Below are 26,647 nucleotides of genomic sequence, written 5' to 3' on the forward strand. Positions count from 1 at the left end.
AAAGCGCAGGACTTTTCTATTACGGAAGTTCTTGTATCCCCTTACAGCAACAACACTCTGAAAGGCTTTTCATAAGTCAAGGAGGTCAACCAGGGAGCTCTGACTGCCAGCCATTCCCCATGCTATTCTGCCTGAAACATTGGCTTTTGCTCTGACTGACCAAGGCATCTTTGATGCAGGGCTCCGGGACGTGGTTTCAAACAAAAGAGAGACTGCCCAATGTGCTATCTTTAGGAATCCTCCTTCCCTGTTCCCCTGCCCTTACTCTCACCCACCACCACCAGCAGGTGAAAGTTAGGAATTGTGTTCATGCTGAAAGCATCTCATGACGAGTATGCACCACATGCACTTTGCTCAGGGGCTTAAAAAAAATTAATGAGAAATGTGTCAGTGCAAATTACATTTTTGTACTTTTGGCACAAAATAGACTGAAGTGCAAACATCTCTACTGTGTCATAATTTACAAATGCCAGTTTTTCTTCAAGACACCAATATGAAAGTTCAGCAGTGTCCCTAATTTCCTTATCTATTAGAAATAACATGAAACACAAAGACTTAGAGGGAATGAAACCACATGGCTACCTTTGGCTCTGTAAGCAGTGATCAGAGCAATCTGCAAGGGCTTCTGTGCGAGGCCTGGAAGCAGCCTGCAACTAACCCGAGTGACTATTCCATTGCATTGTTACCACCCTTGCCTTCTCCTTTCTCCCCTCCCACTGTTCAGATCATTGCTCACATCACTCAGGAGCTGTGCAATCTTTCAATACATGATGAACTCCTCAACATACTGTACTACACCTCTTCACGTATTTGTACATGCTTCCCTGGGGTTGCTACAAAAACAGTGTTACGCATTACTAACAGGCAAGAAAAGAGGTTCTCTCATGAAACACAAAAGAATGCAGTACTTCCAGGAGGAGTACTTGTGCTACAAACAGCTAGTGAACACCTGTGCACAACTACCTTTCAGCTGAAATGCTGCCCCAACAACAGCTTCCCGAAACAAATAAAGGCCACAGGATTTTGCAACCTGAAGCAACAGTGAGGGATGTGAATCACAGAAACCAAACACCTCTGTTAGGACTTCAGTGTCTCAGAATAGTATCTGACATCAAGGAACTGTCGTCTCAGTATCAATACGACCGGCTTGCACGTCACAGTGCATTTTAACATTGTGCACAATAAATGGGTGACACGTACTCAGAGGTAGCTACTGGGAGCCTGTGCACTGCTCGCACAGCCACGTCTGACGCAGTTACACAGAGAGTATTGCATCACAGCTGGCTCAGCTTTGCCGGAATGGACTAGGATTACGGAGAAGGAGAAGCAGCCCAGCAGCAGCACCGTGCGCCCATGGGTGGGAAAGAGGCAGGTGCATGGTCCTGTTCACGGTCATCCTGCCGGGGCTGGCAGCACAGACAGCGCCTTTGGAGGAAGTGTGGTCAGTAATGGCAACACCCTGACCTGACGAAGGAGCTGCTCTGGTGGTTTCGGATGACTTGTCAATCTTGCTCTTGGACTGCACTGCACTGTATTATACTTACATATTGATAGGAAGACTATCACTGGTCTTACAACTCCAGCTATACCCGAGGCTAACTTTTATCTTTACTTCTCCACAGCATACCCCAAAACACACTTCTAGTGGTTGCAGCATCCTCTGACAGAACAGAATCAGGGCAGTATTTCCCCCCTCTCCCCCTCCACCCCGCTACTTTAATGCATGCAAAATATAAACAAATCCAGAGAGATTTATTATTTAAGAGTACTCACCTTCAAAATTTCTTCAATGGAGTGGACATCACTGGGAAAGGTTTGCTACAAAAAACAAAACAAAACAAAACAAGAGGGAAGCAGCATAAGTTTGTTTTGGTTTTATCAAATGACATGAGACAAACAGATGCACTCATCAAACACTTGCTTACCAGCAGTTCTATAAATTTCATTACAGTCCATTAATAATAAAATGCTAGTAAGAATTAAAAGTCCCATCAGAAGGCCAGTTAATAATGCACTTCTATGAAGTCTGTTGTTTTCAAGTCTTTAGTAGAAGATGTATTCTAAGAAAGATGAGAAAGAAGGAAAGTGAATCGGGGCTCGTTAAATAATGGTGTTCGTTCAGCTGACAGGATTCCCCTCGTTTCATGACTCATGTTCTTCTATGTACCCATGTGCATTCAGCAGAAAAAGAAGTCAGTGTAAAGCCCTAAGCTTGGAGAAGGCAAAGTAGAGGTGGTTTTAGGTGGTTTTAAGTGGAGGAATCACGCACCAGGCCCTTGAATGCCAGCTCTTGGACTCATGGGAACACCAGCTGCCATTAAAAAAATAAAAAAGCAACACAACTGTAACTTGTGCAGTTCAAAGTAAAATCTTGAACATACTGCTGGGTAGGAGCAATGTGGTGATTTCTGGAAAAGCCTGCAAATCATCTGGATTTGGATGGAGGGACTGCCCCTGTACCTCTCCCACCCATTTCGCTAGAGCCCAGGCAGTGACCACCACATACACTCCTGGCTGGGGCCAGGGCTCCCCAGCGCAAGCATGGTGAGGACCTCTGAAGGGAGGCCAGCTCCCTGGTGTCCTGGCACTCCAGCGATGCCACCTGAAGGGGTCCACATGCATGCCCACGCATGACAAAGCTCTCAGGAAGAGTGTAAAGCAAAAGCAATGCTAGTATTTGCCAGTTACGTAACAAACAGCAGACACTGCAGCTTGTGCAAACACATACATCTGCTTTTAATGTATCAGCAAAACCACTTAGCAGCTCCTGGCAGGACACCCCCCTCCTGCACATTGGTGACATCCGGCGTTGGCAGTGTGGGTACTGCTGGAGGACAGAGGGGCTGGGACAAGCACAGTGAACGCTTCCCGCTCCCCAGGCACGTGGGGATGAGGTAAATGCGCAGCCAGGGTGACCGGTGATGCCCCCTGACAGAGACCATCTGCCCCATGCCCGGGCTGTGCATGGTGGGAGAGGGTGCAGCAACAGTGTCCCTCCTTCCCACGCCCCCAGCAGCGCTAGACCTTGGGGATGCTCTGCAGCAGGACCTGCACTGCTTCCACACACTGACCCCTCGCCTGGCCATGGGGGAACACCACTTCACTTCGACAGATCGGCTTCTTGTCTACTAGCAAGGCATGTGTTTTGAAAGTACCTATCGTTTAACATACATTACTAACTGATACCATTAAAGGAAACTGAAATGAAAAACAGCCAAAGAGCTGAATAGTTATAATGAGCAAAGTGCATCCAAGACCAGCATCTTGCCTATAAACAACAGATTCAATGGAAATATCCAGCGATCAGCGTAATTGCTGAAAGGGAAAGGCCAGGAAGGCATTCCTCATATTAAAGGAAGAGGGCAGCGAGTTACAGTGCCTGGTCAGAAGGACCTTTCCCAGAACAAGGTAAACAGCAAAGCAAGCAAACCCTTTAATGAAGTCAAAAAGTATCATCCTTGGCACTCTCACAGAAAGGTCAATCATCTGTTTCCCATACGCTGCACTATTTGCATTGGAGGGACAAGAAGACATAAGGCATCTCTTTTCCCTGCAACCTCATTTATCTGTATCTCCATAAAGCTCTCATTGAGGCAGTGCTCATTTGACAAAGATTTGACTTTTCTTCAGAAAATCACGCACAGATAGCCCCTTCTGGCCTTACTCACCCCAAGACAAATGGAACCTGAGGCACAGCCAGATAAGCCACACAAATGAAAGCAAGCGGCTGGGATCTAGCAAGGCTTGCAGAGTTGCCCCACAGCAGACAGGAGGAGGGGAGAGAGAGAGAGCAAACACAGCAAGGAACTTCTACCACATGGCAAGGCATCAGGGTATTTGTAACTCATGGTGCCGAAAAGGGGTCCATCTTTTCCTCTTTTTTGTCCCAGCAAGCTTAACCTGGTAGCTCAACCACCTAATTTACTTCTTAATTTAAGAAGTGGTGAACAGCAGACACAGGAACTTGCATTTTGCTGTACAGAAAAGCAGCGTTCCACTAGCAGATTGCTTCAGAAAGCTCCTGAGATATACATAGGAGAGCACCACAGTAAAAACCCTTACCATAAAACAGATAAGGAATGAAGGTCCTGCCTGGATGAAATATTTGAAAGCTCTTTCAACAATGGATCGATAGCAACAAATCAAAATCAGTTTGCTTCTCCCATTCCAGAAACTTAAGTTTTATGAGGTGCTAACTGATGACAAAAGTAGAATTCAATTAACCTGAGAATCAGAGAATATCTACAAGAGCCAGTCTGGACCTCTCTTATCCTTGCCAAACAACTCACATATTTTCCGAATTTCTTTCAGATAAATTTGAAGAGACTTTGAAATTGATACAAGGTTTACATACAATGAGCATTTACAGAGCAATTGTCAGGAGAATATATAGTAACCCCAAAGGGCACTGTTCAGTAACTGCCTGCTGCTCTTCACAGGCCCAGTGGCTTAGCAGAAACCACCTTGTTCTTCACGGCGCAAAATTTAAAGGAAAGAATCACAGAATCATAGAATTGTCTATGTTGGAAGGGACCTTTAAGATCATCTAGTCCAACCATCAACCTAACTGATAAAAAACAAAACAAAATGAAAAAAACCCCACACACCACCACACAAAAAAACCCCCACATTAGTAAACTATGTCTCTAAGCACTATGTCAACCCGTCTCTTCAATACCTTCAGGGATGGTGCCTCAACCACTTCCCTGGGCAGCCCATTCCAATGCTTAATAACCTTTTCAGTGTAAAAATGTTTCCTAATATCCAATCTGAACCTCCCCTGGGGCAGCTTGAGGCCATTTCCTCTTGTCCCATCGCCTGTTCCTTGGGAGAAGAGACCGACCCCCCCCTGGCTACACCCTCCTTTCAGGGAGTTGTAGAGAGCCAGAAGGTCTCCCCTCAGCCTCCTTTTCTCCAGGATGAACACCCCCAGCTCCCTCAGCCTCTCCTCACGAGACTCGGGCTCCAGAGCCCTCACCAGCTCCGTTGCCCTTCTCTGGACCCGCTCCAGCACCTCAATGTCTTTTTTGTGGGAAGGGGCCCAAAACTGGACACAGCACTCGAGGTGGGGCCTCACCAGTGCCCAGGACAGGGGGACCATCACCTCCCGAGTCCTACTCACCACGCTGTTCCTGACACAGGCCAGGATGCTGGTGGCCTTCTTGGCCACCTGGGCACACTGCTGGCTCATGTTCAGCCCACAGTCCACCAACACCCCCAGGTCCTTTTCTGCCAGGCAGCTCCAGCCACTCTGCCCCAAGGCTGTAGCGCCGCAGGGGGTTGGTGTGACCCAAGGGCAGGACCCGGCACTTGGCCTTGTTGAACCTCATCCCATTGGCCTCGGTCCATCCATCCAGCCTGTCCAGGTCCCTCTGCAAAGCCTTCCTACCCTCCAGCAGGTCGACACTCCCACCCAACTTGGTGTCATCTGCAAACTGACTGAGGGTGCACTCGATCCCCTCGTCCAGATCATTGATGAAGATGTTAAAGAGAACCGGCCCCAGTGCCGAGCCCTGTGGGACACCACTCGTGACCGGCCGCCAACTGGATTTAACTCCATTCACCACCGCTCTCTGGGGCCGGCCCTCCAGCCAGGTTTTAACCCAGCAAAGGGTACTCCTGTCCAAGCCATGGGCAGCCAGTTTCTCCAGGAGGATACTGTGGGAGACTGTATCAAAGGCCTTACTAAAGTCCAGGTAAACAACATCCACAGCCTTTCCCTCATCTACCAAGCGGGCCACCTTGTCACAGAAGGAGATCGGGTTTGTCAAGCAGGACCTGCCCCTCATGAACCCGTGCTGGCTGGGCCTGATCGCCTGGGTGTCCTTCATGCACCACATAACGGCACTCAGGATGATCTGTTCCATGACCTTCCCAGGCACCGAGGTCAGACTGACAGGCCTGGAGTTCTCTGGATCATCCTGGCCCTTCTTGTCAATGGGCGTCACATTCGTTAGAAGCCAGCCAGTTGGGACCTCCCCAGTTTGCCAGGACTGCTGGTAAATGATGGAAAGTGGCTCAGTGAGCACTTCTGCCAGCTCCCTCAGTGCCCTTGGGTGGACCCCATCTGGCCCCATAGATTTGTGTATGTCTAGGTGCTGTAGCAGGTCCCTCACCATCTCCCTTTGGATTATGGGGGCTTCATTCTGCTCCCTGCCCCTTATCTGCTAGCTCAGGGGTCTGGGTACTCAGGGAACAACCTACCCTACTACTAAAGACTGAGGAAAAGAAGGCTTTATAAGTACCTCCGCCTTCTCCTCATCCTTTGTCACTATGTTATCTCCTGCATCTGATAGAGGATGGAGATTCTCCTGAGTCCTCCTCTTGTTACTTATATATTTATAGAAAATCTTTTTATTGTTTTTAACATCCAAGGCCAGGTTAAGTTCTAGTTGGGCTTTGGCCTTTCTAGTCTTTTCCCTACATAGCCTTACACACAACACTGAACAAGTACTGCAGAAGTCCACATTGGCAGCACAAGGACTCCTATTTTTTTATTTCTTTTAAGACACAAGGTTTAAGTACATGCCCCCAAAATACCTTATGTTGTGTATCTCCAGAGCTGCATGTATCAGGAATGCTCAGGATTGCTTTCATCTTTGGCTAGCAGTTGACTCCCAGAGCCACTAAGTTAGGACACACTAGGAAGCCCATGCTCCTGCTGGAGACTCTCCCTGAAGAGCATGGGGTTTTCGGCATCTTTAGTCTCTGTTCTGCTATTCTGCTGCACCCTAAGACTGAAAAACTGAATGACACTTTCACCAGCAGTTACATGTGCAATGGGCAAATAAAACCGCTGCCCGCAAATGGACTTGCAACACCTGTACCATGGGGAAACATTTGTTCTAGAGATTAAAATCACAGACTGTTCGGGACATGCATAGAAAATTTTTCCGTGCCAAAACCCCAACAAAACTAGTCAGAACCATTTGACTGCACTGGGGAACCCTCCTGTCTCTCGGGTAGGTCTGTGACTGTCATTTCTACTGCGGGTCTGCAGCCTGTCACAGTCCCTGTGCTCCAAGCCTGCTGGTCCTGGAGAGGGCGGGCACGCACCCTTTCACTCCATCCTGGCTGCGGTGACTCCGCATCTTTTAGAAAGCTAAGCATCCAGTCTCTGAAGGAGCTGGGCTTTTCTGCATGCCAAGTAATTTTTTGCGTGCCCCTCGCCTTTTTTTTTTTTTTTCCCTTCAAGTCACATCTCAGCCGTATTTCAGCCTTCCAACTACCATTAAACCACAACTACCACCCAGCAGCAAGGGCTGCCCTTGCCAGCTTTAAGACAAGAGTGTAGGGAAAAAGAATAGAGACAAAGAAGAGTTAAAAAGCCATAACGCCAAAGAAATCACTCAAATGAGATCAGCTCCACTGAGGACTCTGGGTGTGGAAGATCAAATACTACATGCTGCTGCCTATCCCCACCAGGAGTTTTACAGCCTTCACAGGGAACACTGTATGGTACTTCCCACAGACAACTCAATTTTAGCCCTGTGCGTATTTGCTTGCTGACAATGACACCTGCACAACCTCCAGCCAGGATTTCCCCATGCCCCACTCATACTCACTGTCAGTTTGGGAATGACAGTGATGCCTCCAAGAGCCACTCACAAAACATTCTGATAGCTGAGGTCAAGAGCAATCATGGGACATTCAGAACCATTGGGTTGCTGTGTTTTGGTTTGGTTTATAATGCCAATGTTCCCATCCAAACTGATGCTGCACTTCAATAACAGGCACCCCCCTCAGCAATAAAACTAATTTATGTTCCAAAAAGTCTGGTTTTGCTCAAGTGAAGGCCCAACTCCCAGCGATCTCACAGCCTCCAAAGAGGTCTGCAAGGCAGCACGCTTCTCCATTTGCCACCTCCTCCCAGCAGAAGGCACCACCAGAGCCAGCTGGGCATGGCCAGCTGCAAGCGGGTACTCACACCTCACCCAAGACTCCAGCCCAGTTCCTCTACTGACGCAGGCCCACGGACTCCGGAGAGGTTGAATAAATGTAACTTGGAAAGAAATCTTGTTCAGAAAGACAGAAAACTCTTTTAAGAGAGCAAGCTGAAGAAACTGCCACCTTTGTAACCTGCAGTGCTCACACAAACACCCCAGGGAACAGCTAGACACAGACTGTGTAACGTGGTTCATGCCTGCTACATGACCAACAATTTAAGGGAAAAATGTAAAGTTATACTCATATGATAACATATGATGGGAGCAGAATCTGGGTTGATGAATTTCCATAATAAATTTTGCAAGGCTAATTGCAGAGGTGACTTCCTTACTTGCAAGCTTAAAAAGCAAAGAGAAAGGTTTAAAAAAGTCAAGACAAAAATCAAGTGTCTTTTTGATGAGGATTCACAGACTTAATTGGCATAACAGACATTTCACAATGTCAAGTATGAGTTTGGTTTTAAGGTTTTTGAAACAAAAAGCTGGATAAACATAAAGCCAAAGCCATCACATAAATTTTGACTACAGAAAAATGCAGAGACTACCATTAATGTGACTTTTAAGCCTCCCTCAGTTACTAAAGAACAAGTAACATGCTCTTAAAATGGTGAGACGCTGCCACATTATCTCCTTTTTATAATTTTTGCAACATATACATTTTTGCAATTCACCAACCAGCATAACTGGATCGTGAAGGCCAAGTAACATTTTGCAAAGGCATACCATCTCAAGGTTAGCAAAAGACAGTGCTACAAGCCAATATGCCTGAAGTTGTCTGAAATGGACTTCACCCAAACCTTTTGGTTCACCATAACTTCAACACAGCAGCTTGGGCCAGCATGACCTAAATCCCACATCCACTCTCTACCCTTGGTAGTTGCCTAAAATCACTCAGTTCCTTTTTCCTCACCACTAGTGACCTCAGCTAAGAAGAAATCTCTATGCAGATACCTGTGAAAGTTTAAATAAAATAAAAAAAGAGGTACGATATATTTTCAGGGTGGGTTGGGGGGGGGGAGGGGTGGAAAGCGAGGGCATGTGTCTTTTGTTTTGATTTGGGTTTTTTTGACAAAGGAGTTGTGCACTTTATCTACTGTAGGTACAACACTTCGGAAACTTCTGCGAGTGCACTGCCCAGATAATGAAGATGGGAAGGACATGCAGTTCAGAGTCGCTTCACACAGCACTGCTATCCTTGTTTACCTTTGAGGAAAATGCAGTTGAGGAAGTTACTTCAGAGAGGTTAATTTATGAATTCCTACAGATTCCAGCAATTCTATTTCTGCTCACTTACACATACACAGCACAACATAGCAATGTATCCAGAAAGCCAATGTATGCTTACAGAAAGCAAAAATGTATATAAATACCTCATGCTCCGGTGATAAATTTTAATGCAGCCTCTTTACCAGAGTAATAAAGACATTAATGTTTTCACTTTATCAGAGCATAAACAACTGAAAGACCTGCAGGAATTACCATCTACATGATAACCTACTGCAGCTGACCAGATAAAGAGTATTTTGCTTTGCTCTATAGCATCATTCTTCCCCCAAGAAAATTAAATATTTGTCTCCTGTACCATAGTGCCTTCAATCACATGAAAAGCAGCTTTCCTTACACTAAAGGAAGCAGAATTAACAGTCAACACATCTATTAGAAATTTGGCTGTGAAAAATTCTGTGTCATCCTCTCCCCATACATACCAGGGTAGCATTCGATCTGCTGATTCAACTATGAGATGGGATTTACCCTTCCCCAATAAAAGTCAAAAAAACCCAACCACTAAAGGATTAAGTACTACTTCGATCCTGAGCTGAAAAGGACTCTAGGACTGGGGCTAGTATAATTTCCAGCATCTACACCAACATAAGAAGCCCGAGAAGTCACATGAGGAACTAGTCTGCCTTTACTACAATGGCTTGCAAAAATGCACAGGTGCACATACCCGCAAAAGAAGAGAGGAAGCTCTTAATTCAGAAAACAATTTAAAATCTGCACAGGCATTCAATTCAGGCTGTATAGTAACTGTGTGATGAAACTCTCAGAAATACTTCTCTTTATGAGCAATTCCAAACAACCACGCACTTTCATGAGCACGTAGCTCTGCTCATGCCCTGAGCCTTGCACAGCTCTGTTAGACATGTTAAAGAGACATGAAGGAGGAAATCAGGATAATAAGAATCACCCAAAGCCAGACTAAATTGCTTGGGAAACCACCTGGTACACAAATGAGATGTCTCACTGGCCATGACGTAGGCCAGACACCCAGCCATCACCCAGAAGCAGTGAAGTCCCCCAGCTAGAGAGGAGCAGAAGAAAAGAACAGCATCAACCCTGCCGGTGCCGTGCTCTTCCCCTGCTGACAGTTACACCTGCCAGACTGCCACGGCAGGAGGGACCAGCAGCACACTCCTCTGTCCCAGCGTGATGGCTAGAGGGGAAGGGAAAAAACAAGAGAGTTATTGAAAGGATCCTTGGAAAAGCCCAGCTTTCTCTTCTCTGGCATGCTGCAGTCAACACTGGCCAAAGCTGGGAAACTAAAAAACTGGGCTTTTTTTTTTAATAAGGTTTTGCCATAGATAGTAAAGGAATAAGCAGTGCTTTTTTTTAGTAATGGAGATGGTGTTGAAGAGCTTCTAAGGTTGCTTCTTTTTTTAAAAGTTATTCCATTAAAAATTACAGCACACATTTTTATCCCACTCTTCCATATGTGTCAAATGGAGCTGAAGGACCATTCAGCTCTTACATAGCTTCAGCCCCCCCGGCTTCTATTTCTCCCTGGTTTTTAAATAGCTTGCCTCATCAAGAGGCTGTGGCAGAATAGTTTCAAGCAGGCTGTCAAAAAAATCGTCTCCAAGAGAGCAGAGGCCATGAATTATTTCAGAAGGCACCGCTGAGATGTGTGGGCTCAAACAAGGCCAGCGGCGGTAAGAGTGCACAGATTGGGCAAAGATGAGGACAGGAGGTCTGGAAGCAGATACTAACTGTAATGGATAGGGGCTGCCTTTCAGGCAAGCATTAAAGTGTTGCAGTCCTTTCTGTTCCTTCTCATCTCAGTAATTTCTAATCCAACTGCTTATTTCTGCTTTTTTTGCATGCCTCTGCTTTCACAGCCTATTTAGAGCTGCCCCTCTGACATCCTGAGCATAAACAAGCCTTGTGCTTCTCCATCTCCTTCGTTTCAGGTGAAACTGGTGCCTGTAGATACCCAGGCACCAGCTACAGCATGCATATGTTTTATATGCTGCCTCCTATGTTTCTCCTCCTGATCAAAATGGATTTGCAATGCATGTGTAGCTCAAGTATGCCTGCTATTGCTCTTTGCCTAATTTCAGACTAAATTATTAGCAATGAGAAAACCCAAGTGAGCAGTGCAGCAAGGAGGAGAAAAGGCCATTAGGGGTTCCATGCCCTTCATTGTGTTGTCAGTTTTCTCTGTTTCCTAATGAGAGCTTTGCCACTGCAACTATCAGTAGAGGTCACCTATTCATGCTAAAAAAACCCCAAAAAGCTCACATTTACAGCTAGTTCCCATTTAATACTAAATTTTAATATAAATATTTAATTTTAATTTTATTTTTGCATGTCAACTGCAGAGGCTTTTGCCACTTGAATACACTGAAGATCAAAAAACTGTGTACGTGTGAAGGGTTAGTTTGAAAACAACAGGCAGTACAAAACCTGCCCAACCTACCATCTTGTCCTCACTTCACCCATACACGCTTAACCAGCTCAGAGCAGGAGGAGATTCTGCATATTAGATGTACTCTCCTACCTGCACACAAGTCACGCTGGGGACAGCATGTTAACTTACTCTTCAAAGCAACTTTCCACCTGCATTTTTGTGTAGCTGAAAATCTCCACTCTCCACCATACAGACAGATGCAAGATACACACACACAGAGTGTGTTTCCAAAATGACCCAGACAACAAGAGATACAACATGTATTTTAACCAAGCTTCTACTAATCTTGATCACGGATGCCGTAACGTTCTGCTGTGTATTGAAAAAGGCGGCCAAAATTCAAAGCTCAAATTACCTTGTTGACCGAAACAAACACATAAACACACAAATTCATACAGGTTTTTGCATGCTGTCTTGAGGAACACCAGACAACACGTGTATTATCTGCCAAGGCTGGTTAAATGTTCCATATCACAAAAGAGATTAAAATACATCTATGATACAAAGAGAGGTCCGATGATCTGAAACTTGGCTTACTCCATTTACCTTTTTTAGAGGATATGGTGACAAAGCTGCTTTCAGGGAAAGCTGAAGCAACAATTCCTAGTTATCTATTCAGGAGAGCATTTATCAGAACAAATATGAAGACTGTGTGAATACATTTATGATTAAAATAATTTCTAGTCAGACAGGCATCACCCTGTGAGCAAAGCATCAGCATTTTTTTAAAAGATGTTTATATTTTGCTGCAGACACAGTGCACTTGTTCCACAGATCTCTTTCTTTCACACATTCAGGGATTCCCAGAAGTGTCTGATGCATGGGCTACCCCTTTCTTAAGAGGTCAAACAAAAAGCTGTTCCAACTCAACCAGCTAAACCAGTTTATTTTGCAGATAGACAGGTTCCCTAAAAATCCTTCAAACAATATCCACTCAATTAGACAAAATTCCACCCAATTCAACAACATTTTCTTACTATGAATAACAATTGTTGAAATATGCTAAAAAAAAAAAAAAAAAGAGCCAGGGGATGGGGAGGAACAGAAATGCAAACCAGGAGTAGTTATATAGCAATGCTAACAACATTATCATGCCTATGAGCTTTACATTTTTATTCATCTTGTATGACATCATATGTGTACTCCCACAAATGCTCCGCGCACCTGGATGGAGCAAAGGTCTTCATTTTACACGTCTTCCAACGTTTGGTAAAACCTTTGCATACAGAGCCAACCACCTATAGTCAAATTATCTCCAGAAGCACACAGTTCACAGCTTAACCCTGCTCCTAGAGTGGTAAAATTCCCATGAATTGCAGTGGGAGAAGTGTTAAAATTTTTCACATTTTACAAATCTGAAGTATGTCTTATATTGCACCTGATACTTGCAGAACTTGAAAATAGTAATTTTAAAAATTTTATGAAGTGGCTATTCTAGATTTTCAAAAAGACATAAAAAACCCCTCTCGTGCAACCAAAGTGTGTTTTGCTACCAGCAAATTTCCTTTTCCCTAGCAAGCGTGCAAATAGGTAAGACTGTGTCATGACGCTCCCATTCTCTCACGCACTAACCTAGTCCGAGGCACTGGTTTTGCCTCAGTACTCCGTACTACCAATCACGGGGGTTTTAATTGCTTGTAGCTAAACGGATTAGAAACAAAAGAAAGCAATGACTTGGTTTTGAAGTGCAGGACATCCATACTAATTTTCCCTGCCTGCAGGTGGGTTCCTTGGCTTGTGAGGGCAATCTGAAGTCAAAAGCAAATCCTGCAGACACGTCACTGGTGGAGGATGGAGACGAGCAGAGCGCCCACACGCAGGGAGCAGAGATTTTTAAGCCAGCCGGCTGCTCTTCCCAGCGCTAGCAAGAGCACAGAACAAGCCCCGGGCACTCGGCGGAGCTTCCTAACAGCGGCGCAGGGCAGCGGCGAGAGGCTCCGGCGGGCTGGCAGCAACACACGGCCCGCGCTCGGGGCAGCAGAGCGGCCTCCCTGCCGCCTTCCCGCACCACCCGCAACGCTGAGAAACCAATTCCAAGGGCATGTGGTTAACCCAAAACACGCGTTAAGTACAAGTCAAAATGATTCAGATACATCACCTGCTCTTGTAAATGGGAGATTTTGCAAGATATACAAAGGGAAAACATCGCTATCACAGCTGCTGCAATAAAAAAGACCCCTACAAACCCCAGAACAGGCTGCAGAGGGTGTCATGGTTTAACCCCAGCTGGCAGCTAGAACCACGCCACCGCTTCCTCACTCCCCCAGGTTGCAATGGGGGAGAGAATCAGAAAAGTAGGAGCGAGAAAAAAAAAACCCATGGGCTGAGATAAAGACAGTTTAACAGGTAAAGGAAAAGCCACACACGCCAGCAAAGGAATTCATTCCCTGCTTCCCATGGGCAGGCAGGTGTTCAGCCATCTCCAGGAAAGCAGGAATCCATCATGCATAGTGGTTGCTTGGGAAGATAAATGCCATTGCTCCGAAGGTCCTCCCCTTCTCCCAGCTTTATATATACTGAGCATGACATCACATGGTATGGGATATCGCTTTGGTCAGTGGGGGTCCGCTGTCTCGGCTGTGTCCCCTCCCAGACTACTCGCTGGCTGGGCAGTGCCAGGAGCAGAAAAGGCCTGGAGAGCTCAGCAACGACTTAAAACACCAGCACGCTATCAAAAGTATTTCTTATCCCAAATCTAAACCAGCACTATGCCAGCTGCTAATAAAGAGTTAACTCTATCCCAACTGAAACAATGACACAGGGGAAACAGTGACACCGAGGAAGAGCAAGTGAAAGAACCAAAATTGCATCAAAGTGCAGGCAGGTGGTTAATACAACATTTTCTTCCCATTTCTTTCAGGTTCAGGAATTGTAGGGTTTGGGGTTTTTGTTTGACTGTTTCTTTTTTAAAGTTCATTAAAAATGCTAATACTTTTTTCTAAAGGAAAAATATGGAATTTGAGCTTAAAATTTACCGAGATGAGTAAGTTTTTGCGCTGTTGCCTGTGAGCTTTGGATTAAGTCAACAACAAATCAGACAAAAGAGTGTGCAAAGACTTCGAAGCAAGCTGCATTTTAAGGATGAGACCATCCCTTCCCTGACTTCAGTGTGGGAATACTTTCATACATTTAGGTTTTCCTTCGTACCAAATCTGGATTAAGCTCAAAAACTTTTATTTCAGAAACTTACAATAAAAGGGGACTTTCATTATCTCATAATGAACTCTTTGTTGACGTAATTTTTTAAAATATCAAAATGTACAGAACAAAATATGTCCTTAATGACTGGCTTCATAAATTATAGCTACAGATTTTAAAGGTCATTTTGTTGTGCAGAATATTGCCTAAGGTTTCACTACTACTGTAAAATAATGTACGGATACCATTTGGTAGCAGAGTCCACGTACCAGCAGTTTGAGCTGATTTAGGAAATTCAGGAAGCTGCTGTCAGAGAACGACAAACCTGTGGGAAGGGCAGGCAATTTTCCTAGCGGGTTGACAAAGACTAGGATTAATTTTAACAGGAGGATAAAAATTCTCCCAAGATGCATCCTTTTTAGCACAGAAGAAGAAAGCTCACCTCAATTCAACAAAAACACGACAACCACAACAGAAAAGACACAAGAAGGTAGAAGAGAGGGGGATAAAAAGAGGAAACAAAACAAAGAGAACTGAAACAGAAAACCAACTTTATAAAAACCGTATTATCAGGCTATCTTTGTGGAAAGAGAAGAAAGTTGCAGTACTAGCAAAGCACAGCACACAGCAGCAGCTCTTTGGAGATGCACTTGTTTGAGTTTTCTTCTAGTTTCAGGTAGCCAGTACGGTGGGCTTAGCAATGAAGGTTAAGCAGAAATGAGCACCACACTCTCAGTCTGCCCTCTCGCTGACTTAGTTCCTGAACATAATAGAGCGAGACTGGAATAATTCCAGCAAATCAAAACAAAGCTAAAGTATATCTGCTTGCCACTGCTTACAGCATTGTTTCACTTCTGTATTTCATGAAAAACAAAAATCATGTTATACTTTTTGCTTTATGCACACTAAAACAACGCCAAGGCATCACAGAAATGTACAGAAGGGCTCTGCCTCATCCAGCAAGATAAAATCTTCAAAATCACGTCATAAGTGCATTTGTTTTCACATTTCTGTTTATGCTGCTTGCTTGGTTTTGACACACAAGACTTCATCGTAGATTACAAATCCAATCCACCAGTCTCAAAGTCCACGGGAGACTTCTGAAATAATTTCTCTGGGTGCTATTTCAGGTCCTCTGTGGGCACTAGTGTTTAACCAGCAGTTTGCATGTAGCCACGTTCCCTGTGGGTGGTTTCACGGGCACACTTAACCCATTTGAGTCCCCTCCTCTCCTTTCCAAGGCAACACTGAAGTTATTCCACTGTAACAATGTCCCATCACCAGGCACTCTCCTGCTTCTCCCCCAACCTCAACCCAGCCGCCCAGCTCACAGCAGGTCCAGCCCGCCACCGCCCACATCCCAGGTTTGAAAACAAATCAAACCATTTCCATGAACTTCTACTCTTGCTTTCTTCAGCTTACACTGAATGATCCTGGCAATCTAAGCATTTTACATCAAAATGCTCAGTGAACGATGGTTGTACTGTCATGTTCCTGCGTGGGCGCCTGGAGGAAATAAAACATTCTTTAAAGATTTTTACACGCTTTTCTAACTCTGAGATGGATTCTTTTGCTCAATCTAAAAATAAATGCATGGGCCACCTTCTTGTGTTCAAACAGTGTAAGGAAAAAAAAATTCGCTATTTTGTCTTCCTTTATCTGAAGGAGCAAAGGGTTTTGTGTTCTGGAGGAATGGACTGTTAGTATGTTTTAATAAAGGATTCTTTAAAAATCTGGAGTTGCTGAAAGCAATTCATGCATCCCTTGTTAGCCTTCATCTAATAATAATATAATCGAAATCCAAAGAAACTAAACATGAAAATTAAGTGCAGCATTATCTGCATGTAGCCATGAAAACCAGAACTCCAGCCAAGGCTGATTATTTCACTAGTAAAATTGCTCTACGTAAAGAGCCTTTTCACAAAAGCACCTCCCCTTTGTGACTACCATTTGCGTAGTACCTTTCAATATGATTTTGATCCCTTGATCCTCCCAAACTTTCTTACCTACTGTCCCCTTAAAATCTTTCCAGTAAATAATTTTTAATACAAGAATCTACATGTATTGTGTCCATAACAGGCAGAGTCTGTGTCCTCTTGTTCCCTTCGGAACAAACACAAGGTATGTAAGTGTTGAAGGTATGAAAAGCATTTGAGTAAGAGCAGCAAGCCATTATTTCAGTTATTTTCTCATTTCCAATACTACCTTGTCATGATTTACACTATTAGATATACTTTTTACAGTATTTTGAGTAGCCTGACTCCTAGCCTACTCCAGAGAAAAGCTGGTCACTGCAGCTGATGCAGATAAAGCTGTACAAGTAGCAGAGCTAACCAGAACTGGTCACATCACTTTCCCCTTGGAAAACAAGCCAAGTTAGATGGCAGTGGTGACACTTGGTGCACTTCCCCTTAACGACTCAGTGAACAAGACTCGGAGATGCAGGGTCTCACTCTGTTTTAACACTTAACAGGACTGCTTTTTTGAATCGAGTCCTTTTATTTGTCTGTTTTGAAGAGCAGTGCCCCAGGCAACCTCTCTGCATTACCACCACTGCAAATAAAAACTTCAAAACCAAAAGAATTGAAGAGGCAGGCGGGTCTTGAGCAGCACCAGCAGTCCCAGACCAGCACCCGGTACAGCTCTGTGCTGGGACAGAGCACACAACTGGGGGGGGAGCTGGAAGGCATCAACACCAGGCATCGTGCGCTGGATGCACCAGCACCAGTGCATCAACACAAGCAGGAGAGAAGTGAATAAGGGGATGCTTGTCAGTGGGTCCAAAGACAGTGTAAGAGATAGGCAAAGGTTTTGCTTCAGCCACGATGGCTTTGCTTGTGACGTAAATAACTTTCAGAACCGTAATTGTGTAAAGAATGTCAGAGGAACTTCCATAAGAATAAAAGAGAGCGACCCACTCGGGGCACTGTAACCGTGGCAGGAGCTCGGTAGGCTGTAGGAAAGAAGTCCCTGAATACCCAGCAAATGGGAAGAGGGGACAGGGAATCAGGCGAGCGGGAAAGGGTATAATTACTCTGAACACCAAGAGCAAAGTGTGTCTTTTCTTTGAGGGGCACCCGAGCCAGCTGGGTTGTATATTTTTCATAAGCGTTTATATCTTTTTTATAGCTTTGCTTCGAAGACTTTGTCCTCTGTTACGTTCTATTTGTGAGCCGGCGTTTCTCACAATCTGGGGGCTCGCCTGGGATCGGCACTCCCATGCCTGCGGGATGGGGCAGCCAGAGGAGGGGCGCCCCGCTGATTTCAGCGGTCCCCCACCCTCTGCCCCGTTTGTGAGGGGCAGGGAGTCCCTCCCCTGGACGGAGGACTCTGGAAGTGAAGGGGGAGAGGAAAAGTTGATAAAACTGAGTTACGCGCGGCAGCTGATGATTTCTGTGCACAGAACCCGGGTAAGAAAATTGGCTGTGAAGTACCACTGGGGGGGCCGGGAGCGCGGGACAGAGCACGGGAATGAGACGCAGAGTTGTCCGCCAAGCAAGTGCAGAGACCTGCTAACCGCCGTCCCGTTGCTCCCCGAGGAAAACAGCTGGTGAAGGGACAAAGCGAGAGGTTGTTTTGGTGAGATGTGTTCCGCAGGAATTTCAAAGAACTGGGAAATAAAAATCTTCTTACTAGATTTAAGAAGAGAGAGGGATCTGAGGATCCCACTCCGAGCATTCCTCCCGACAGTCCTCTGGTGATGATGCTCAGGAATTGGGGGTGAGAGGAAACACCTTGCACCCAGGGAAAAGAGAAAAAGAGGATGATACAATATCGCATGTTTGAATGGACCAAAGAACCCATTACATCTGATCAATTATACTGGACGAGATATGGGTCATCAGAGAATTGGGTTTGCCAGGCTTTAAATTTTTACATAAAGAACCTTTTAGTCAAGAAGAAAGTGATTATGCTTCTTGTTGGAAGGGATGTCTATCTTTCTTTGTGTCTAAGGACTTGGGGGAGAGTCAAGGGAAGGAGGAGAAATGGGATCCTTTAGATTACCTACCCCCTCCATATAACCCGATGGGGAGCCAAATGCCCCACCCTGAAGGGGAAACAGATGGGGAGGAACGGGACAGTGACCAAGAGAAAGAAAATACCGTGGCTGGGCCCCATACCCCCGTGATTCAAGAGATACAAAGAGCCCGGACCACAGAACTCGAGCAGCTAAAGAAAGATGTCCAGAACTACCCACTTCCCTCGTCAAGACAGACACCAAAATTTGTGACAGAGGGTGCTATGTTTCTGTTACAGGGCCCAGGAGGAGTGGGATTTGTGAATGTACCTCTACCTAGTACAGAGGTCCGAGAACTTAAGAAAGAAATGAGAAAGATGTTAGAAGATCCTCTGGGCCTGTCAGAACAGCTTGACCAATTTTTAGGATCCAATATTCATACTTGGGATGAAACGCAGTGCATTTTGGGGACTTTATTTACACCAGAGGAAAGACAGATGATACGGACTGCTGGAATAAGGATCTGGGAAAGGGACAATCCTCCAAATGCTCAAGGAGGAATCCTGGGAGATCAGAAGTTTCCCATAGTGAGACCAAACTGGGACCAGAGCAATGCTGAAGGGAGGAATAATGTGTCAGATTATAGGAAACTCATCATTAGGGGAATTAAAGAAGCGGTGCCAAAAGGACAGAATTTTGACAAAGCCTTTGAAAATAAATAACAAAGATGAATCACCTTCTGCTTGGTTGCAGAGGCTTAGAAGAAGCATGCAGCAACATTCAGGAACTGATCCTGAAAGTGAGGCTGGTCAAGAATTATTAAAAGTAAATTTTGTTACCAAGGCCTCGTAAGGAAAAGTTAGAAAAACTAGAAGATTGGCATGATAGGGGACTGAATGATTTGTTGCGGGAAGCTCAAAAGATATATGTTAGAAGGGATGATGAGAAACACAAAGCTAAGATCAAATAGATGGTGGCTACTGTGGAACAAATAGTAAAGCAACAGCCAGAAGAGAAAGGAAGAAGTTAGGGCAGTCTCAATCCAATTATTAAATTTCTTGGGGAAAAAGGGGCTGCGAGTCTCGAAGACTAAACTGCAATTCATAGAAAAGGAAGTAAAATATCTTGGACATCTAATAAGTGAAGGGAGGAGAAGAATAAATCCGGAACGTATTTCTGGCATTGTTGCCACCCCACTTCCTAAGACCAAAAGAGAATCAAGGAAGTTTTTAGGTTTACTTGGGTATTGTAGACTCTGGATTGAGAATTTTGCCCAACATGTAAAATTTTTATATATAAAATTACAAGAAGAGACAGAAAAGCCTGAGTGGACAGGGAAGGAAAAACAACAATTTGAAAACCTCAAGAAAAAAATTAGTCCATGCACCAGTATTGGCACTTTCCTTTTTGGAAAAACCGTTTCATCTATATGTAAGTGTGGAAGATGGGATAGCTTATGGAGTATTAACTCAAATCTGGGGAGGCCAGAAGCAACCAATAGCATATTTATCTAAAACGTTGGATCCAGTTTCACGGGGATGGCCAACTAGTGTATAAGCAGTAGCTGCTATGGCCCTACTGGTGGAGGAGAGTAGAAGATTAACCTTTGGAGGGGCTTCGATAGCGTCCATTCCACGTGCTGTTAGGACATTATTGAATCAAAAGTCTGGAAGATTGTTAACAGACTCAGGGATTTTGAAATATGAGGCTATTTTAATGGAAAAAGATGATTTGGTTTTAACTACCAGTAGGAGTCTGAACCCTTCCCAGTTTTCACATGGAGGAGCAGAGGTGGGAGTCCCTGAGCACGATTGTTTGGATATCATAGAATATCAAACCAAAGTCTGAGAAGACTTACAAGAGACTCCCCTGTCTGAGGGTAAAAGAGTTTTTATAGATGGATCATCATGATGTACTGATGGGAAATGTCACAGCGGCTACTCAGTTGTGGATGGAGAGGGAAACAGTATTATGGAGAGAGGGAAATTACCTAGCAATTGGTTAGCCCAAATGTGTGAACTATATGCTTTAAAACAAGCTTTAGAAATACTTAAAGGGGAAAAAGGGACAATTTATACCGATTCTAAATATGCTTTTGGAGTGGTACATACCTTTGGAAAGATCTGGAAGGAGCATGGACTTATTTCCTCCCGAGGAAAGGAATTGGCACATGAGCAACTGGTGCTGGAGGTGTTAGAAGCTCTGGAATTGCCAGAGGAAATGGCAGTGGTTCATGTGACAGTGCACCAGAGAGGAGGATCCCTGGAAGCCAGGGGAAATCGACTGGCCAATGAACAGGCCAAAGAAGCAGCCCTGGAAAAAGAGACGTTCTGTTTGTGAGCCGGTGTTTCTCACAACAGTATTCCCAAAGGGAAAAAAAAAAAAAAGCAAGTGTTTGTGTTTAGAGGACATGAGTTTTATCTCTCTCCTTAAGAAAGCAAAGTTCTTAACTTTTCAAACCTTAATGGAAATTTAAGAAATATTTTTAAATACTGCCAAACCAAGGAACTTAACCTGTGGGGAAAAAAAAATAGCAGGATATCCTTTTGCTCGTAAGGACAACTTTCACCATTGTTTTACAACTGACTTGCAACAGAATATTTCTAGATTTGATGCTTTGGGGAACGGGACAACAAAGTGCCTTATTATTATTAAGCCATGTATACACAGAAGAAAGCTGTCCTCCCCGAGATGAGCATTGGACAAGTCTCTCAGAAAGCTCCCCTATCTTGTCATAGAAGACTAGAAGCCACAGCAAGTCCTGTCCACCGGGTACCTGGTCACCCTTTCTAGTATACAAAACTATCTGTTGAAGTAGCTTAACTTAAACTTTCAGCTGTAAAAGCAGTGTCCAAGGTTGACAAGGCCTGCTCCTAGGACATAATTATTATTGCTCAACTGAACATGCAGACAGACACTTTCATTCTCTCCCCAGCAAACAGCACTGAGCACTCAGTGCAAAGCCCACAGCACGCTCGCCTTGTTTGCCAGATGGATACAGAAGCCAAGGCTGGACACAGCCTTCTAGGACCTGTTTTGCTCATGTTGTGCCTAGAACAACCGGTCTACAATTAATATTTAAAATCTGTATGTAGAAGGCACTTGCCTCTGTTATGATTCAAAACATAAGGTTCCTTAAAAGACATTTTTATCCCCTAAACTCTGCATTAAAGACTGCAGATGCCATTTCTTAAGTTCCAGAAATTCTTTACAGCCAGGCTTACACACTGCAGAGCTGTCACATACAATTTTTCTCTGCAGCTAAGTGAAGTGCGAGGTGCTGAGCTCACGTACCTGGCTGGCATTCGACAAGGGATCCCTCCCAGTCAGGTGCATTAGGAAGGCTATCAGCCACCAGCCTCCCGGACTCGCACAGCTGTCAGAAAACAAAGTGATGATAGAAGACAGGAAGAGGGTCAGTTCACCGTTTCTTTCCTTGTCTGTCTGATCTGGAGGGAAGCAGCATCTTTTTTGCTTGTTTAATATACTATCCGAATGGCTTATAATTAAAATCCAACCAAGGGGAGATGGTTACAAGAATTACCAAGACACCAGCCACCCTCTGCCTAAGGGAATGCTTTTCTGCATCTTTCCCTGAAGCAGCTTTTGGGGACAGCAAACTGGAGAAGACTTAATTACTTGTGACGCTCGTCCACTACACTTATTTCCAGATTTTTTGTATTACTGTTTCACTGCCTGTGCTTTCCTTGATACATAACTGCTCATACGATGGCAATACTTGTGTAAAAAGTTCACATGAAACGGCAGCAAAATACTTAAACCATTTTAAATACTTTAGGGATGTGAGCAGACAGATAGAAATTTGTAGTCATACAACGGATCAGGCTCAACACCTTTGTGTATCACAATTTGTTCTCTGTGTCCTCTCAGGCGAGGTCTCTACACCAGGATAGCTTCACGTGCAGCCCCCAACCAACCTCCTGCAAGCCGGACAAGCATGTCCTCATATGGACACCACAGGAGGCTGTGGGACACGGGACTCTTGAGGAAATGTCTAAGGAAAGGGCAGGACATACCCAAAGGATTACTGCTACCATAGCAAACACAAAAATAAATACCACACTGCTTCTCTTCTTGCTTTCATTATGGAAACATGCATGGTATTACTGGGATAACATGAATGTCCTATTAGCAGAGAGGGGCAGAAACGGAGCCGACCCTGCTCCGCAGAACAGCAAACCAAAGAGGCCAGGGAAGTCAGCCTGTCCTCTGCATCAGTAAGGCACAGATGGTATTCCTTCAGCACATCCAGCCAAGGATTAACAAAGCAAAACTGCAAACAGACAGGCGACCTGACAGCCAAGAGCACCTTTAGTAAAACGCTTGCTTCAAGTGAGAACATTCAGGCTGAAAATATGGCACCTTTCACCTTTATCAAACAGATGGCATCCAACCAAGTCTGAATTACAGCTGACCCTGAACAGTAATGGGCTGACAGTCTGATGAAAGAAACCAAAATATTCCTTGTATAAGGAGGAGTAGGTTAGCAGGATCCAAATACGACATGACTTTGTCTCCTGTTATATGAATTCACCCTCCGTCTTCTAAAACCTGTATCATTCTTCATAAGCCCCTGCTATTCAAAATGCAATGTGCATAAGGCATATTTAAAAAAACTAGTGCTGTTATGCTGTGTTAAAAAAAATACTACAAGCTTTAAAAGAAATATATAAAGAATCGTTCCATATGTTTATTTTACAATAGACATTTAAAATGTGCAGTCACCCTGCCAGTGTTTTCATTCTAGAGACACAAATACTTGTAAACACATACAGCAAGTTAGCCTTAAAAATGGTGAGGCAGCACTCACTCAAAATTTTCTCCATTTCTGTGGGTTTGATCTCTAAACTTTAGGAATTTCTCCCTTTGGGAGTGCTTTGTTTATTGAATTCAATAGTGCATTAAAAGAAATATTTGAATTTAGGCTCTGATTCAAGAGGAATAACTTCTCTCAAAACTCTAATAGAGAAAACAAATTTTCTGAACATCTCAAGAAAAAGTAAATATTACTATGTTGTTGCTATTCTTTCTAAATTCAAACAGTGAAAGAAGAAAAGAGATCTGAAAACTGTAAGTTTGTTGGTTTTTTTTTTTAATGGACACATTTTTCTTTTCACTTAATGAAGCTACATAAGCTAGCCAAGATAATATCTCTGACCGTGGCATCGTCTAAACTATATAGCAAGTTACTATTTATCTTGAAAGGACAGCGCACATCTGGGTAAGTTACACAAACTGGAGTTTCTGTAAATAATAGGAGTTTAAGTGAAGTTTGATTTTTTTACTAATACCGAAGGCGACTAACTGGTTAAAAATTAGTCCACAAGGCCAGTACTACTGAGGTCTATTTCCTTATCAGCCAAGGCAAACATCACACTTGTTCCTTCCACCTTTGGTTCAAAAAAAGCTCCATTTTAAGCATAGGCAGAAAGGCCAACGTGATTAAATTCGGTATCCCGGAGAAGCAGGACTCACAGAAAGCAGTAATGCCTTTTATTAGAGGAAGGTAGCTGTGGGGAAGAGGGGAGCAAAGGACACTTTCCAGCACCAAGGCCTTGTCAGTTCTGAAACAAACGTTAAGTCATGGGCATGGGCAGCTGCAGTTTGTCTCCCCTGTGGCTGGGCACATGCAGAGGCAGCCGGGCTGACAGCACAGCCTCTCTGGGGAACGCACCCGCGCCTTTTGCCCAGGGCAGGATGGACTGCCAAGATCGCGTCTCACGCTATTTGCTACACCTGACTGCGTGCAGGAAGAGCAACTCAGCATCTAATGACATTTATGAACCTTTTGACCAATTGAGAAATTTGGCAAGAAAATATAACAACTGCTAATACAGTTTAGAAAGATAAATTAGTGTGTTGAAAAGCAGGAGATCAAAAAGGTAGGAACTGGGAATTTAAATATTCTGCTGCTTAAAACAATCACTAATTTATTGTCTAAGTAATAAATGCTCATCATTATGATGGTGAAAACTGGCAGCTAAAGCTTGGGAGGGAGAGCGATATATAAAGATAATTCAGACAGCAACATCATTAGACATCAGTAAAAATGAAAAACGAGACCTGAAACTTCAAAGCACAGAATAACCACACAAGGAGACAAATACGAGAGGCATTACTGATAGAAAATAGACTATGCTGAGCGGTATGCTAAGGCAAGAACACCACTGCCTTCTGAATGTAATTTCAAAAATTAACATATCAATATAGCCAAGCTTTGAAAGCAGTAGAGCACATCAGCCAGGGATGCTGAAATTCAGGATCGGTCTATCCCTGGTTTAGAACCAGCCATCAGCTTCAGAAGCAGCCGGTGCTGCAGGCTGCAAAGGTCAGGTCCCCACACACAGGGCTGCTCCCAGAGAGCTGGACCCCCACTCTGAGCCCACCCCTGCCCAGGATGCCAGCGCCATGCTCTAGCCAGTATCCCTGCCTCTAAGGTGGCAGTGGCTACACACTGCCTTCTTCAGTGAGCTCTGGCCATCTCACATCCTACCAGGGGACATTGGGAATCACTTCTGCAACACAGGACTACACCAGCTGCCCTTTCAAGCTACTCATCATCAAAACAGCAGGAAGACTCTCCCTGTAATACTTATGCTCGTTGAAAACCAGAGAACTGACCAATACTTCAGTGTAATGACTTCTTGCTGCAGGATCTGTATGAGGTAAGAGCACTGCGATCACAACAGAAACAAGAAGCAAGAGCAGTACCATCAGGCTCATAGTAATATGCATCACTCCACTGAGACAGGCGATGCTTGTGGAGCATCCTTAAGCTGCAAAATGCCAATTCCACTGTGTTTCACTACTGAACCCATGAAGTAAGAAATAAAATACAAAGCATGTGTTTACCATTTCCCTTCACTCAAACAATGCAAAGAATCAGATCAAAGACCAGAAGGTACTCAAACTAGCCCTAGGAGAGTATTAATGATGCCCAATTAGTGATGCCCAATGTATGAAGACAAATCTGTGTTTTATTCATGAAAATACATCTCTTGAACAAGATACCAGAGGTATACTGCCAAAATAATTCAGAGGCTTGAAACAGGCAGATTCACTCGCTGAGGAAACATCTCCAGTGGCATTCAGGACCAGCAGAAGAACGGCCCCCAGCCTGGCACTTAGCTACGAAATGCTGCTTAACTGGGGTGAATCGCAACTATACACAAGTGGTTTAAGACTTGCCTTGTTTATAAGCTCTTTCATCCTCCAATAACCAGAGAAGTTAACTCCATTTACACGAGGCACCCTGCAATTACAGGACTTACTGAAAACAGCCCCCTCTCCCAACCATCCCATCCGTCAGCGACCTGCTCCCAGCCAGACACAAAAGCCCCCCTGGACCTTACAGGGCTCGGCTGCCTGCCTGGGTTTCACCTTCTCCTGCTGAAGCCGGTGCCTGACGTTGCCCTGGCAGAAGCGGCTTCGTGCTGAGCCACGTCTGCGTGGTGCACTTACCTCCGTGAACATGCCTTACTGCCTTCCTACATGGCAGGGGAGGTTTCCTGTTTTCATACATTCCCTTGTCAGCCCTAATCAGTGTCAATAGGTTATGGTGTCTTTTGTGCTGGCGGTGTCAGCCCTGACAGGAAAGAACTTTTAGTCTCTTCCCTTGCACGGAGCCAGGAGAAGCTGAGAGCGCTCCCAGGCACAACTCCCTTGGCTCCTCTCCGAAAAACGCTCTCTCAAGCACATGGTTGCCTAGCAATATTTGCCTTCCCCCTCTACCGTTCAAACTGGCAACATCTGTCCCTTTGGCACTTTCCACTTGTGCAAGAAACAGCACAGAGAGTTTCAAAAAGATCTAGAGACAGGTTGGTGGAGGACGTTTTGCGTGAGCTGTTGGAGCTGCTTTGGCATTTTATTGCTGGTTTATTTCCAGCCCGGATAAAA

At 44.5% G+C, this 26,647-nt stretch overlaps 1 protein-coding gene across 1 annotated transcript in view; it reads right to left on the reverse strand.

The window, feature by feature from the left end:
* The window catches only part of AFF1 (ALF transcription elongation factor 1), a 100,525-nt gene that overhangs the window by 27,077 nt on the left and 46,801 nt on the right, over positions 1–26,647 (reverse strand). The window contains exon 4 of the mRNA XM_074154238.1: positions 1,774–1,818. Within this exon, the coding sequence (XP_074010339.1) occupies positions 1,774–1,818 (45 nt within the window). The remainder of the gene's footprint in view (positions 1–1,773; positions 1,819–26,647) is intronic.

The sequence above is a fragment of the Numenius arquata genome, chromosome 10 (genome assembly GCF_964106895.1).
Source record: "Numenius arquata chromosome 10, bNumArq3.hap1.1, whole genome shotgun sequence".
Lineage (NCBI taxonomy): Eukaryota > Metazoa > Chordata > Aves > Charadriiformes > Scolopacidae > Numenius > Numenius arquata.